This window comes from Leptodactylus fuscus, chromosome 1 (genome assembly GCF_031893055.1).
Source record: "Leptodactylus fuscus isolate aLepFus1 chromosome 1, aLepFus1.hap2, whole genome shotgun sequence".
Classification (NCBI taxonomy): domain Eukaryota; kingdom Metazoa; phylum Chordata; class Amphibia; order Anura; family Leptodactylidae; genus Leptodactylus; species Leptodactylus fuscus.
In genome coordinates, this window is record NC_134265.1 from 111,050,035 (window position 1) to 111,064,750 (window position 14,716).

The 14,716-nt window shown below is 40.2% G+C and overlaps 1 protein-coding gene across 1 annotated transcript in view; it reads left to right on the top strand.

The window, feature by feature from the left end:
- The window catches only part of GGT5 (gamma-glutamyltransferase 5), a 53,905-nt gene extending 44,027 nt beyond the window's left edge, over positions 1 to 9,878 (top strand). Inside the window, exons 8-12 of the mRNA XM_075275680.1 lie at positions 1,102 to 1,292; positions 2,650 to 2,744; positions 4,384 to 4,496; positions 6,581 to 6,691; positions 9,556 to 9,878. Coding sequence (XP_075131781.1) covers positions 1,102 to 1,292; positions 2,650 to 2,744; positions 4,384 to 4,496; positions 6,581 to 6,691; positions 9,556 to 9,702 — 657 coding nt within the window. The 3' untranslated portion in view covers positions 9,703 to 9,878. The remainder of the gene's footprint in view (positions 1 to 1,101; positions 1,293 to 2,649; positions 2,745 to 4,383; positions 4,497 to 6,580; positions 6,692 to 9,555) is intronic.
- The last annotated feature ends 4,838 nt before the right edge of the window (positions 9,879 to 14,716 follow it).

Here is a 14,716-nt window from a genome sequence, read left to right on the forward strand (position 1 = left end):
AAAAACATCACTATGTTCAATGTGACTTTACTGCAAATGAAGAAAGTAAGATGTGTCAAACTCATTTTCAGCGAGGGCCACATCGGCGTTATGGGCCATTCTGCGACAACTGTATAAATGTAGCTCTTCCAGTGAGGCTTATGTTAACATATTGTTAATACACATAGGTAATAGTGTCCTAATTATCTCCCCCTACAAGTAACAGAGTCCCCCCATAGGAAATCGTGTCCTTATTGTCCGCACACATAGATATTGGTGATCCCCACAAATAATAGTTCACCCCATTCTAACCAAATTACACATACAGTCCAGGCCACACAACTCTGATAAATTGCATACTTCCATCTTTTTCCTATAAAGCAATGATGTGGCGCCTGGGTATGCTACCCGGGTAGTTATGCCCTTGCTTTAAAAATAGACATAATCTCTGTTACAATATAGTAACTGGAGACACATAAAAAATAGTAATAAATTATAATTTGTATAGCATGTGTCTTCATGTCATCCACACCTACTTTCACTATTCCGCAAACTGTTAAGATGAAGTGTCACAGTATCCCTCTTGTTCAGGTCAACTTGAGGATTTATATTTTTGCATCTGATGCTACTTTTCCTGGATGAAGTGCAGTAAGGTGGGTTGCACACAATTGCGTGCTTGCCGCTGGATGTTATTGAACGGCATGGCCAGCACATGGGCAGCACACGGATGTCATCCGCCTGTGCATTGGCTGTGCATCCAATGAATAGGATCCGCAGAAGCACGGCTGTCAAAGCAGACAGGAATAGGACCTGTACTGACTTTTGTGGCCCCGATTGTTGGCCCGCATGCGGGAAAATGTAATTCACAGTAATGTGCATGGGCCCATAGAAATGGATGGGTCATTGTGCTATCCAGGAAAAACCCAGATAGCACACTGACCTTACCTATGGTTGTGTGTAGGGGGCTTAAGGCTTGTTGCATTACAATAATTCAGCTAAGCTGTGGCAATGGGTTACAATGCATGCTTTATATCAGTGCTACAATAACGTAACATTGTAAAACTTTTCCTTTTCATTTTTTTCTGAATATTTTCTTACTCTCTTCCCTCTTTTCGCCCACAGTTAAAAGACTCCTTTCTGTCAAAGAGCTATGCAGAGAAAATCAGGAACAAAATTGATGACTTCGGTGATCACGACTTCCAATTTTATAATATGTCTGGAGTCAAAAATTTTGAGACCTTTGGCACGACTCACTTGTCTGTCATCAGCAAAGATGGAAGCTCCGTGTCTGTCACTAGCACCATCAATTATGTGTAAGAGACTGGCATGCTTTCTGATGGGATGGGGTTTCGGAGCTACTTTTTGTATCAAAATTGTAAAACTCCTTGTTGCTTATTTAAAAGATTATTTCTACTTCAGCAAACTGCTGCTCCATAGGATGGGATTTACGGGAACTGCTGAGCAGTGCTGCCATGCTGTGCCTGTCACAACTAAGGAGAGAATGGGCACTATGGAAGTAGTTTAACTGTTTGGTTTCCATAGTTCCCATTCTCCTCTATAGGTAGATCAGTAATGCTCATCTGTTCCTGTATTTCTCACCCCAGGGATCTGGATGGGGGTCAGTTATTCCCACCTCAGTATTAATTTGCAGAGATGGGAATAATGCTTTAATGCTGATCTTACTATTTTATGCCGTGGACAAAGACAATGATACCGTCAGTTAAACATCAATGAATCTGCTTAGGCGGCTACCTATGCAAATATACCGCAATGTGCAAATTAATGTATTTTGGTCTCCTTGCTTTCCCCAAAAAAATAGCAATAAAAAGTGATCAAAAAGTCATACATACCAAACATTGATACCAATAATAACTTGCCCCACAAATAAAGAGCCTTAACATATCTCCCTTAACTAAACAGTAAAAAAGTTATAGGCGTCAGAATATGGTGACCCCAGGAATTTGTATAAGTGGTAAAACATAATAAAATCACTATAATATGGTAATGCCGTAATCGTAATGACTCACTGGGCAAAGTTACCATTTCATTTCTAATGCGGAGTAAACGTCATAGAAACAAAATGCCAAAAATGATGATAGAATTGTGGGGGAGTTTTCACACGGACTCCTCAAAAATGTTATTAAAAGCTAATCAAAACATTATGTGTTACCGAAAATAGTGCAAAATGAAGGTACAACTCATCATGCAAAGAATAAGCCATCACATAGCTATGTTGGCTGAAAAATATAAAAGTTATGAATTTTGAAAGGCAATGAAATAAAATGTGAAAAATGTTGCCCAGTATTAAAGGGGTTGTCCAGGCAAAAATGGACAAACAGTGACCACTGAAGCCAAGTAGCGTCTTCAGCGGAAGGGATCCGGGACGTCATAGCCAGTGAGCAGCTTCACTTTGAGAAGATGTTAGAGCAGAAGGACTGGACCACGCTGGGAGGACTTTGAAGCATCGGGGACAGGTGAGTATGATTTTTTTTTTGCACCTCTCCTAGCTAATGTGCCTGGACAGCCTCTTTAATGTACAAACTACTCTGCTTCCTGAAAAGGTTGTGAACGTGAATATAGTCTGGCTACTCAAATTGTAAAGAATCCTTTCCTCTATTGAGCTGCAGAAATTAAATTCTGTATCGATATTTTTGTTTCCTCTTTTACTAGATTTGGCTCCATGATTTATTCTCCAAGTACAGGGATAATCTTGAACAATGAGCTAGCTGATTTCTGCAATATCCCCATGGCTTCCTTAAAGGAAGGTGAGATCTCCTTAATTTTGGCCATTATCTTTTCTGTCCATAAGTTTAGTATGTATGATATGATTTGATGTATTTAGATGTACCTGTATTTAGATGTTTCCACAGAACAGCCATCATTGGGATAAGTTCTGCTGTTGGCTGTTTAACCCCATAAAACCCACTGTCAATAGCCTAAACACACAAGGAGTTTGACAGGGGAAAGAGAGCTCCCTTTGTCAGACTACTGACATCCCTGCAGGGGGCCTATCAAAGTATTCAATTAAAGTGATTAAAAAACAAATGATGTGGAGTAGTTAACCTATTACAAACCCCCCCCCCCCACTTATTTGGCATCACCACATCCTGAATAACCTGATATGAGCTGACCACTTTTTTTTTTACCCTCGCCGTGTTGTCAGTTTTTCACTCATCCAATCCATTGAAAAGTATGGCAGATTGTTAAGATAAATGGTTTCTGTTTTTCACATCTGTGTACCAAGAGCAAGACACGTCCTAAAGTTTAACTTTTGAGAAAGCAAAACTGGGATGTCAAACTGCCCGTGTATTTGTGTCCTTAAAACTACCAAGGATATGTGAATAAGACCTTACACTGTAACCTTAGAAACCAGATTTCAGACATATTCAACTCAAAGTTTTCTTGGCACTGTGCTGACAGTGAAAAAGGGATAAAGCAGTGTGGCAGAAATCAGAGGCGTAATTTGAAGCTGCGGGGCCCCAATACAAAACCTGTAGTTAGGCCCCTACCTACTCTGTGTCATTTAGAATAGTGGTATATTTTATGTGGCAGAGGAAACTTTGGGGCCCCATTAGGGTATAGAGCCAGGTAGTAAGACACAAAGCAAAATCGGAACACAAAATAAACGTAGATATGTCAGTTCCATTATGTATTCTACGCCCTATAAACACATGTCCTTACCACAAAAAGCTCAAACACAAACCACAAAAAAGGGTAAGTATGACATAATAAACACACTAATAATAAAAATCTCAAAAAATCTTTATTATAATAATTTAACACATACACAAAATAGGACGATGCAAAGAAAGCAAATGTACACATACACAAATGGGTATAATGGATGCCACAACAAATGGTGGTCCCTGTGAATACTGCTAGTTTCCCTCATGAGCCATACCAAAGTACAAAATACACACTCTCGTATTATGTATTGAAATTCCCCAGTATTTTTATGTTCACCCCTAAGGATGAACAATAGAAACTATAATATCAAAGAGTACAGGTCCAATTAAGATTTATCTTACTTCCTGTATACAAAGAGCGGCGTATACATTGCCCTCAGAGGTCTAGTAACCACCATATGTTAGAAGAAAGACATGTTGCAAGTACAAGAAAATTTGTATAGACACTCACCCATGGGGAAGGTAATCAGCAGATCACCAGGGACGGGCACCCACTACCCAAACCCCGACGCGCGTTTCGGCGCAGAGAGCCTTCGTCAGAAGGAAACCCTTTTTTGTGGTTTGTGTATAGAGCCAGGTAGCAATTATTACCGCTACACCGTCTATATCTATGCCCGAAGCAGCAATAACACAACCCCATTTACCAAAAGCCAGATGTTTTGGAAAATAAACTTTGATACCGCTAATTTTTCTTAGAAATTGTTCTTTGACATTGTAGGAATGCAGCCACCATCTTCTATGATACCAACTATTCTTCTATCTCAAGACAAGCGGTCTCAACTAGTAATAGGTGGTTCAGGTGGCTTAAGGATTATAAGTGCTACTGTACAGGTAAGAGAGAATATGGCCTACACCCCACCTCCTCTGTTGTACCCTCACAATTTTGTAGGTAAGACTAAGGGCTTATTAGCAAATGTGTGAGGTTTGTGTTAATCATAGACCCGTGTGAATCCTTTCACTTTAAGGGTAAGTTCACATGGGGTTTTTTGGTCCGGAACCTGAGACTGAGGCCTGATTTGAATTGGAGCCGTCTTTTTGGACAGGATTTTGAGGCGGATACGGCCTCAAAATCCTGACCAAAAAACCCTGTGTAAACTTACCCTAATGGGCACATACAGACATCTTATTCTTCTATAACAGGGACTTGTTTTTGGTCTGTTTTACTGATGTCCATTTAAGAATCCACAAAATTCTTGATAATCTTTGCTCGGGCAGAGGATGCTTCTTATTTATGACAATCTACATGCCTCATGGGAAATCTGGTGCAACCTCTGATGGGGCCTAATCTATACCGGCTCCTTACTGGTGTAGATTTCAGGAATAATTTATGACAGAAAACTAGTGTAACTGATAATACATCTTATGGGCCCAATGGCTCTCCCCCTTTCAGGAAGGTGGCAGCATAAAAACACCCCAAATCTTTTCAAAAGTGTTGCTTAAGAAGTAGCATAGGGCCATAATAAATGTGACCCTACGGGTCAATGAAAACGTCCAATACCACACTGATGTTATCCTTGTGCTGTACATTTTTTCTAAACCTAGAGACTCTGAAAAGCATAGGATTTTTTTTTTTTTTTAATTCATCCTTTATTTCATGTCTGTAAAAAATGGATCAACCATAGATGGCATATGAGCTGAAGCAGAGGAGGACAAGGTACTGGTCATGATTAACATGGACATCACACATCCCCTAAAACAGATGTGTGAATGAGCGCTAAGGTATAACTTCTATATATAAGGCATAAGTTCTTACATACAGAATTGTGCCATACAGGTATGTGGCTTTAGAGGATAGGTAAGAAGTGTCACATCCCGCAGGCACACTGACACTTCATTCAAACGGAAGAGGCATTGGAGACTTTCAGGCTGGGGCCCCACGTGGTGTAACCACCGGCTACAGCATTTTACAATCACTGCAACTTCCAGAACCTTTGTCTATTTGTAAATCACAGCATGTCAGTTATACCTCTGGAAATGTGTGTATTTTCAGTACAGGTATAATTGAAGCAAAATCAATACTAATACTAAGAGACTGTTACAATAGAAGGTCTAACCAATTTTGTTGCGGTTTTGGAAATCGCAGCATGTCAATTATACCTACAGAAACGCCGGTGGTTTCCTTATAGGTATAATGGAAGCAGAAATTTTTCCTCTGCTGACATTCTGCCTCTATTATACCTGTACGGAAAATGCCATAATTTGCGCAGGTATAATTGACATGCTATGATTTACAAAAACTCAAGTGTTTTTGAAATCACAGCATTTACGCTGTATATTTTTTTCTGCAATGTGTGGATGGGATTAGCCTGAATCTCATCCAATTTGCAGGTAATATAATATGCAGCTTTTTTTGCTGTAGCGTTTCTGTGGAAATGCAGCTTTTGTTGTTTTGTATTGTATTTTGTATTGTATTGTTCTATTGAAAAAGTCCTTTAAGCATGACTTTTCATCCAGGGAAATGAGAAAACAACATATACCAGACAGACTCCATTATAGTTCATAAGAATTTGTTGTTGTCCATCATTAGATGGATCCAGCTTAATGTAAAAGATTTTCTCAATGCAAAAACATGGCGTTTACACTACGTGTCCCCGGCTTAAAATGATGTTGATGTAAACTCAGCATAGGGCTACCGACTGCGCGGTACTACCAAGTGGGAAGTCTGAACTATCTAACTGGGCAATGGAAAATTACTGTCTTCTACTGACAAGAAGGCAAAGTGTACTGTCAAGGGGGAATTCATTGTCCAGCGATGACGGTCAGTAGTTAAGTCTTCCCACCTGGCACTTCAGTGATATTGGTAGCTGATAGTCTACAGTACATGAGCTGCAGATCATCTTGTCCTTCTGGGATTATTGATAATACTGAGTTATGGTTTCCACTCTAGCTCTGTGTAATATTTATCCTCTTTTCAGGCTATTATGAACAAGTTGTGGTTCGACTATGATATTAAAAAAGCAATTTCAGCTCCCGTGTTCCATGTTAAACTGAACAATTCTTTGGACTTTGAGCCAAAATTTAATGAGGTAAGGAACAAGCATCATATGTAACCCCTCGCTCACATCTGCATTGGTATTCCATCCGGGGGAGTCTGCACGGGCCACAGGCCACAAGAAAATGGCCACTTGCACAGTATTGTAAGCAGCCATTTTCCCGTGGCTGGCAGGCATGTGCAGTCTGCTCTGCCCAAGGCCTAGAAGTTACAAGCCACCGCCGGAAGAAGAAGGTGAAGAGGACGCTCCTGACGAAGATGGAGGTGGGGCTGGAGAGAGTTCTCTTGCAGCATTGAGGACGCCCCTAGTGCTGTTTGAGCCCTCAGGCCCGCCCCCAGTGCTGCAAGAGAGATAATTTGCATACTGAAAAGAACAGGTATTGTAGGCGAACGGCAGCATGGAGAAGACAACAAAAGGTAGGAGACAAATAGCCTTTCTTAAAGGGGCTCTATCAGCAAAATCATGCTGATAGAGCCCCAAATATGCGTGAATAGCCTTTAAAAAGGCTATTCAGGCACCGTAAAAGTTATATTAAACTACCCCCCAGTTTTAAAATAAAACCCTAAAAAAGAATGTTATCTACCTATGCATCGTGCACTGTGGGCGGGCATTCAGGGTGTGTCTTTTTCTTCATCCACGCCTCTTCTTCCTCCGATGTCCTCCAGTCCCGTCCTCCTCCGGCGCTCGCGAACTGACACTGATATAAAAAAAATGGCCTGGGCGCATGTGCAGTAGCATGCGGCTTCCACTACGGCTACTGCGCAGGCGCCCAGGCCATTTTTTTTTAGCAGTGTCAGTTCACGAGCGCCGGAGGAGGACGGGACCGGAGGACATCGGAGGAAGAAGAGGCGTGGATGAAGAAGACGGCGCACCCTGAATGCCCGCCCAGCGTGCACGATCCGTAAGTAGATCACATTCTTTTTTAGGGTATTATTTTAAAACTGGGGGGTAGTTTAATATAACTTTTACAGTGCCTGAATAGCCTTTTTAAAGGCTATTCACGCATATGTGGGGCTCTATCAGCATCATTTTGCTGATAGAACCCCTTCAAGGCTATTCCAACGTAGTAACTAGAAAAAATAGTGTGTGAATGATAACATCCCTTTAATGACTGCGTTACAAAAGGTTATAATGATAAGAAAGGTGAAATATCACAGAGTGATGTAAAGTGTCAAGATAAATAGAATGAGTGCAAGTGTGAGGATGGGGTTAGTGCTCTCCTTGCATTCTGTACATCCAACGTCTGCTTATAAAGGCCAAGGAACTTTATTTTTGTTGATCCTTATTCTTCATATAGACAAGTGTAGATGTAGTTTTTTTATACACTCTGGATCATTCCTTATATGAACATCGCTCTAACTTTGGATACTATGATGTGATGTGAGAATTTTAGAACTACTCACTGTGTCACTAGATCTGTCTGGAATGACATGCCACACTCACATGTCACTGTATGACCTTTCCATTCACAGACTATGCGTTTAGCAAAACCTTAATTTTACACATAACCTGTGCAGACCACTTAAGCCTTCTCCAGACATCCTCCAAACCTCTATTTGTACATTAGACTGCCAGATAGTAAAATATGATTCATCACATCAGAAAATACATTTCCATGCTATTCACCACTCCAGGCAACACTTCCCATTACACATGTTCATTTTTGGTTTGTGTGCATCTGCTCAGACTGGAAAAGATTTCATGACAAAGCTCCTGATATGCAATTCTTGTGCTAATGTCTCTTCCAGGGATTACACAGATATATGTATTAGGTTATATAGAAAGTTTGCAGTTTTCTGCTTCAGTTATACCCAAATGAAAAACGCCAGCATTTCTGTAGATATAATTGACACGCAGCATGTCCATTGCAGACTATTTTCTGCAATGTGTGGATGAGATTAGCCAGAATCTCATCCACTTTGCAGTTAATGTAAAATGCTGCAGTTTATCACGGTGCTTATGCTACGTGGGGCAACCGTTTTTTTTAGCCGGGCACAAAGTCCTGCATATCCGACTTTGTGTCTGGCTAAAAAAAAAAAAGGTTTCCCCACGGACAGGCAGAAGGCTCACATGGTCAGTCACCTTTGCAAACTCATTCAAGTGAATGAGTTTTAAAAGTGACCGCCGGGTTTCTGTCTCTGTCCAGTTTCACTGGGGCAGAAGACGGAAACCCGGCAGAATGCACAAACTGGACAACAAGCGCAAGTGTGAAAGGGGCATTACTGACATGTCTGGTCGGTTTCCCCTTCCTGCTTGATCTAGCCCAGACCTCCATGATGACTTTTCTTGACCATGACTTATCTGTAGAATTTGGCTTCTCAATTTTCTAACATAACCAACACCAACCTAGCATTCATAATGCCCCAGAATATAATAACGCAACTTTTGTATCCCTAATAAATTCTGCACAATAAATAACACTGTTACACACAATGTAATGTCCCCCTTAGACTCTACACACTCTGACATCAACAGCGTTCTTCTGGCATTTCATAGGCCAAAGACCTAAACAAGTGTGGGGTCCGTGAGTATAAATGGTGGAGGAAGGATATATTTGCTGTTTGATACACTATAGTTTTATACCTGGCATTTGTCATGGTTTGGTAGATGCTGAGGCCGGCCATGAATCCCTGTGGTGCCAGTTTATGGAAGTAGAATAACTTCTGGCATTCTGGTGAGTCTACACCTGTTAGATCCCCTCATGGGTGTGTCTTGGATGATCCATACTACTGTATTACCACCAAGCTTATGTGACTGATGTCATAGATCTGTTTGCAGTGGATGTGGTAGAAATGTCTGAATACAATCATTAGGAGTGTTGTCCATCTGTGTAGCTACACTGTATATTGTGTATCTATTACCTATTGATTATTAATGTGCTTTATTATCATTTACAGATTATACAGAAAGGTCTCCTGGATAAAAAACATGACACTTCTAAAAGTTTGTTTTCGCTCAATGTGGTCCAAGGAATTTACAAGGAGAAAGACTGCTTATTTCCCTACTCAGATACTCGGAAGTTAGGAAAGGCGGCAGGGTATTAACGCAATGAGAACAAGCACATATGGTTGACTTTACAGCCTGCACATTGCAAGCAGCATATATTGTGGCTTTTACCACCTGATATTACACTGGTTGAAATATAGTCATAAGTGCCATATTAATGATTATGCAAACTTATTCAAGGGCTTCATCATGACCACAAGTTATTACAAATTATTAGTAAACCAATGCTAAGAGTTCAGCAAAACTTTAATATTTGATATATGATAAATCAATGGGTAGCCATAGGTAGTTACTGTGAAACACTGTACTGTCAACTGTTGAATTACTCTTACATGGCTTAAAGGGATTTTTTTAGTTATACATACTGATGACCTATTCTTAGACCAATTAGCAGTTGTATACTATGTGTGGTGGCCATGCTGGGTTCCTGCAGCTCATTTCCCCTTTAGGAAAACCTACAGATATTAATGACATAAGGCTAGGAAATCAATAACTTTTATCTAAATAACTACTTTGACAAAGTAAGGTAAAGGCTCCTAGGAGCCTAGTGCAGCATAAAAAAGCCGTGAAAAAAAAAAAAGTTTTCTCATTCAACTTTTTTTTTGCAATTTCGCAGAGTTCTCATTTGCAGATTTTCTACCCCTATTATACGTATATGGAAAATGCTAGCGTTTCACACAGTAATAATTGACAAGCTTTTCTGCTGCATATTTTTTCTGCAATGTGTGAATGGGATTAACCAGAATCGCATCCTCTCTGCAGGCACTATAAAACGCAGCGATTTTTGTTGTGGCATTTCAGTGGTCCTGGCTTAAAAGTTTTGTTGAACTCTAGAACCTTTTTTTTGTGATGTGAAGAACTTGTAACACCAGCATGACTTTATTTACAGCACTGGTTGCATATGCAATACTTTGGTATTTAGACTTTGTACTATATTTTATTGCACTTGCTATTACACTTTACAATGAGCAGTGGCAGAGATGCCTGGATTTCTGAACTACTAAAAGTCACGTGAGTATTTAAGCTACTTCCACACTATGATTTTAATATATGTTGTTTTTATCCATTCCACATTAAAACTGCCAGAATGATGGACAGAAACAGAACCGATATCATTGACATTCATGTTAAGAAATATAAGAAAGGCCATAGTTTAAAAATCAGCATATTAGTAATACAGAGCATGCTGCCAAGTAGAAATGTGAAGCGATAGGTCTGGAATAGAGTGAAATTACCTCAATAAATGGCAATGTATAGGCCATTCATAATAAAGAATTATAAAGTGTACTACTAGATATATAGAAAGTAATATAAAAGAACGCTAAGCATTCATGATAATGCCATAACATGAGAATTATATATTCAGTTTAGAAGTACCTGTTGTAAAGTTCCTATTGTAATCTACATAGTGAGGCTATATTTTATACTAGGTTCCTAAGAGTCAATGCTTATACTGTCATCTTTTTCATTATATGCAGCACGGACAGTGGGTATGCATGTCTGTTTTCTAAGCAAATAGAAGGCCCTGAATATATAGACAATGTTATTCTAAGGTGCTCTTCACACATTCATATTTATGTGTGCTGTATTCCTACAGTCATTCCCCATAGAAGTCAGCATGTCCCATAGAAGTCAATGGAACATGAAAATCTCTCTGTTATTTATCATGCATTCATAAGGCATCTTACTACTATTAGTATTTTCTGCAATATGGAAAATGGAGAATATAACATGAAGCTTAAAGAGGATCTGTCAGCAAGAACAATATTCTAAATTCCATGCATAATTTGATCCCTGCTCTGCCCCTGAATAATATGCCGATTATGTGTTTGTCTTTTTTAAATCCATCCACCCCCTCTAAAGAAAGGGTTCTTGATAGCCCCTGCTATACACACACACACACACACACACACACACACACACACACACACACACACACATATATATATACTCCTATTCACCAAGTGGGTGATACCGTTATGTTTATTTTGAGAAAACCAAAATGTTCCACCCACTTGTCAAATAAGAACTGATTTACATATAACCTATGAGGGGCCGTAACTTTATATATAAAAAAAAAGGCAATTTGTTCAGGAGTACATAGGGAATCTAAAGAAGTATGTCATTCAGTATTTAGTAATACAGTGTTTACTGTAGACAGAGTTGTCTGTACAGGGGTATAGCTGCTGCAAAACTAAATAGTGAAATAAAGAATTAGAATGGGCAAAAAAGAAACCTTGAACTGGCACTACCCCTGTATATATATAATATCCACAATCCATTCTAAACTGAAGACTCAAAAGGAACCCCAAGTAAGTTAAGTAACCCAATATTGATCAGAGATACGCCAAAATAAATTCTCTAAACATCATATCCGTAAGAGAACAATAATGGCGACACACGACAATACCTCCAAACAACCTCCAAAGCTATATCACAGTACAGATTAGACAGAGAAGCTGGTTCACATATACAGTGCAAGCTGCCTGTCCAACGTCATTCTAGTGGGTATAGCACTAACCACCTGCAGAACTGAAGAGGTCCACTTGGTGGTGCTAGCACTGTAAAATACACAGGAGCCCCCCTGATACGTATCATATTTTCCATGGATATGATAATACTGTATCCATTGGAATATGTGCCATTGCCTTGCAAAAAAAAAAGAGGAAAACTTGCCTGAGACTGTCACATAACTATTTTAGAACTGTGATTAGAATGTAAAATATAACTAAATGACAACCAAGTTGTATATGGATCGCAAGTCACATGTAGCTTGCTATACGATCTATAAGTAACTTGCTACCAAAACAGTTTTGGATTTGCAGTTGTCAATTGCAGTTACATAAGGTCCAATTTCGCAACACATCCCCGGTGACAATCCTTAGACACAGTGTAATAGTATGGCACTGCGATCTTCATGTCACACGACTCATGTTGACTTGTAACCCTAGCCTTAATAAAATGTTATTCCGTTTTCTAATATATTTTATTTCAATTCCTTACCAATGATACATTGTAACTAGAGGTTCACGCAGCAGCTGCTGATGTGTTTAGCTCACAAAGCGTTGCCTAGACTCCATATAATGTGTCCACATGTCATCTGCGAGCAGGACTAGAAATGTGGCATATGCTCTTTCTGAATGTAGACATGTATTTTCAACAGTAATTTCTTGAAAATAAGAAAGTGAAAGAAAGTAAGAAAGTGAAACACAGAGGTTATTAGAAAGTTGTAAAACAAAAAACCAAGAACCAGAAACTAAAATAATCTAAAATGTTATGATTTGTAAATCACTTATGAATGTTAATGATAAAGAGTTGAGACTCAAGGATTCTTTGTCTATGTGATATGTTGAAGTGATTTTACATACAGAATAAGTATGCATAAAACGGTGTAGTTTGGCAATACATTACAATGCTATCCTTGTACTAATCAGGGTTGGACTGGCCTACCGGGGGCAGTACTTCTAAAAGTTGGGCCAAAAAAGCGCACCAGCACTCACAGGTCACAATTTCACTCATCATTTTACCTTAAAGTAATTGTGACTTATAGCAGCACTCAGTAACGTAACTAGGAATGGCTAGGCCCCAAGGCGAACATTTGACATAGGGACCCCCTGACCCTGACCTACCCAACCCCCATACAAGCGCAATAAAACCGCCTTCCTGCACACCATATTATGCCCCATAGTGGCCCCTGTGCACAGTATTATGCCCCATAGTGGCCCCTGCACACAGTATTATTCCGCCTAGTGGCTCCTGCACACAGTATTATTGCGCATAGTGGCTCCTGCACACAGTATTATTCCCCATAGTGGCCCCTACACACAGTATTATGCCCCATAGTGGCCCCTGCACACAGCATTATGCCCCATAGTGGCCCCTGCACACAGCATTATGCCCCATAGTGGCCCCTGCACATAGTATTATTCCGCATAGTGGCCCCTGCACACAGTATTATTCCCCATAGTGGCCCCTGCACACAGTATTATGCCCCATAGTGGCCCCTGCACACAGTATTATCCCCCATAGTGGCCCCTGCACACAGTATTATCCCCCATAGTAGCCCCTGCACACAGTATTATGTCCCTTAGTGGCCCATGCACACAGTATTATGTCCCTTAGTGGCCCCTGCACACAGTATTATGTCCCTTAGTAGCCCCTGCACACAGTATTATCCCCCATAGTGGCCCCTGCATGCAGTATTATTCCGCATAGTGGCCCCTGCACACAGTATTATTCCCCATAGTGGCCCCTGCACACAGTATTGTGCCCCATAGTGGCCCCTGCGCACAGTATTGCCCAATAGTGGCCGCTACTGCTGCTAACACAATAGTTACATCCCTGGCAGCTCACAAAACTTATCCAGCAGGTTTACAGTGGGTTCACAGAATGAAGGTAATGGCTTCTTCAGATAACGTTAGTCACAATCCTGCAGAGATACCCAGCTTGGTTACTGCTCACACAGGGGGCTGCTCATACAGACCCTGCTACTCCACATTTCCTGCTGTCTCTGGAACCTAGTGTAACTTTTATCACTAGTCCAGGTACACAACTGTCACACTGCAGTGATGGGTAACTGAACTAATCACACTAATGTTCTGGACTGAAGTGACTGCACTTGAAAAAGCGAGGGAAAAATATAGTATAGCATGTAATCATGAGTAATCAGTATTGGTATTAACAGACCTTACAATACAACGCACAGAACCCCAAAAAACACAAACAAGTGTACATAACCATACTCAGGCCTATGTTGAATAGGGACTTAAAGGGGCTTTCCCATCTCCCTCCCTCACCAGTCCACCTGCTGTCTCTTTTCTCTTCCTTTATGCTTCCAGAAGCTGGTAGGCAGGCTTTGACTGTTTGATGGACAGGACAGTACCTCAGTAGATATAGACATTGTCTTTAGAAAGAAAGATTATTTATTATGATTACTAGAAATTTATAATAATGCAGATGAAATAATGTACACAGTAAATGTATATTACATTACACATGTTTGGATAGACTAAAACTTAAAGCCTGGCAGGACTGACAATAGACTTAAGTACA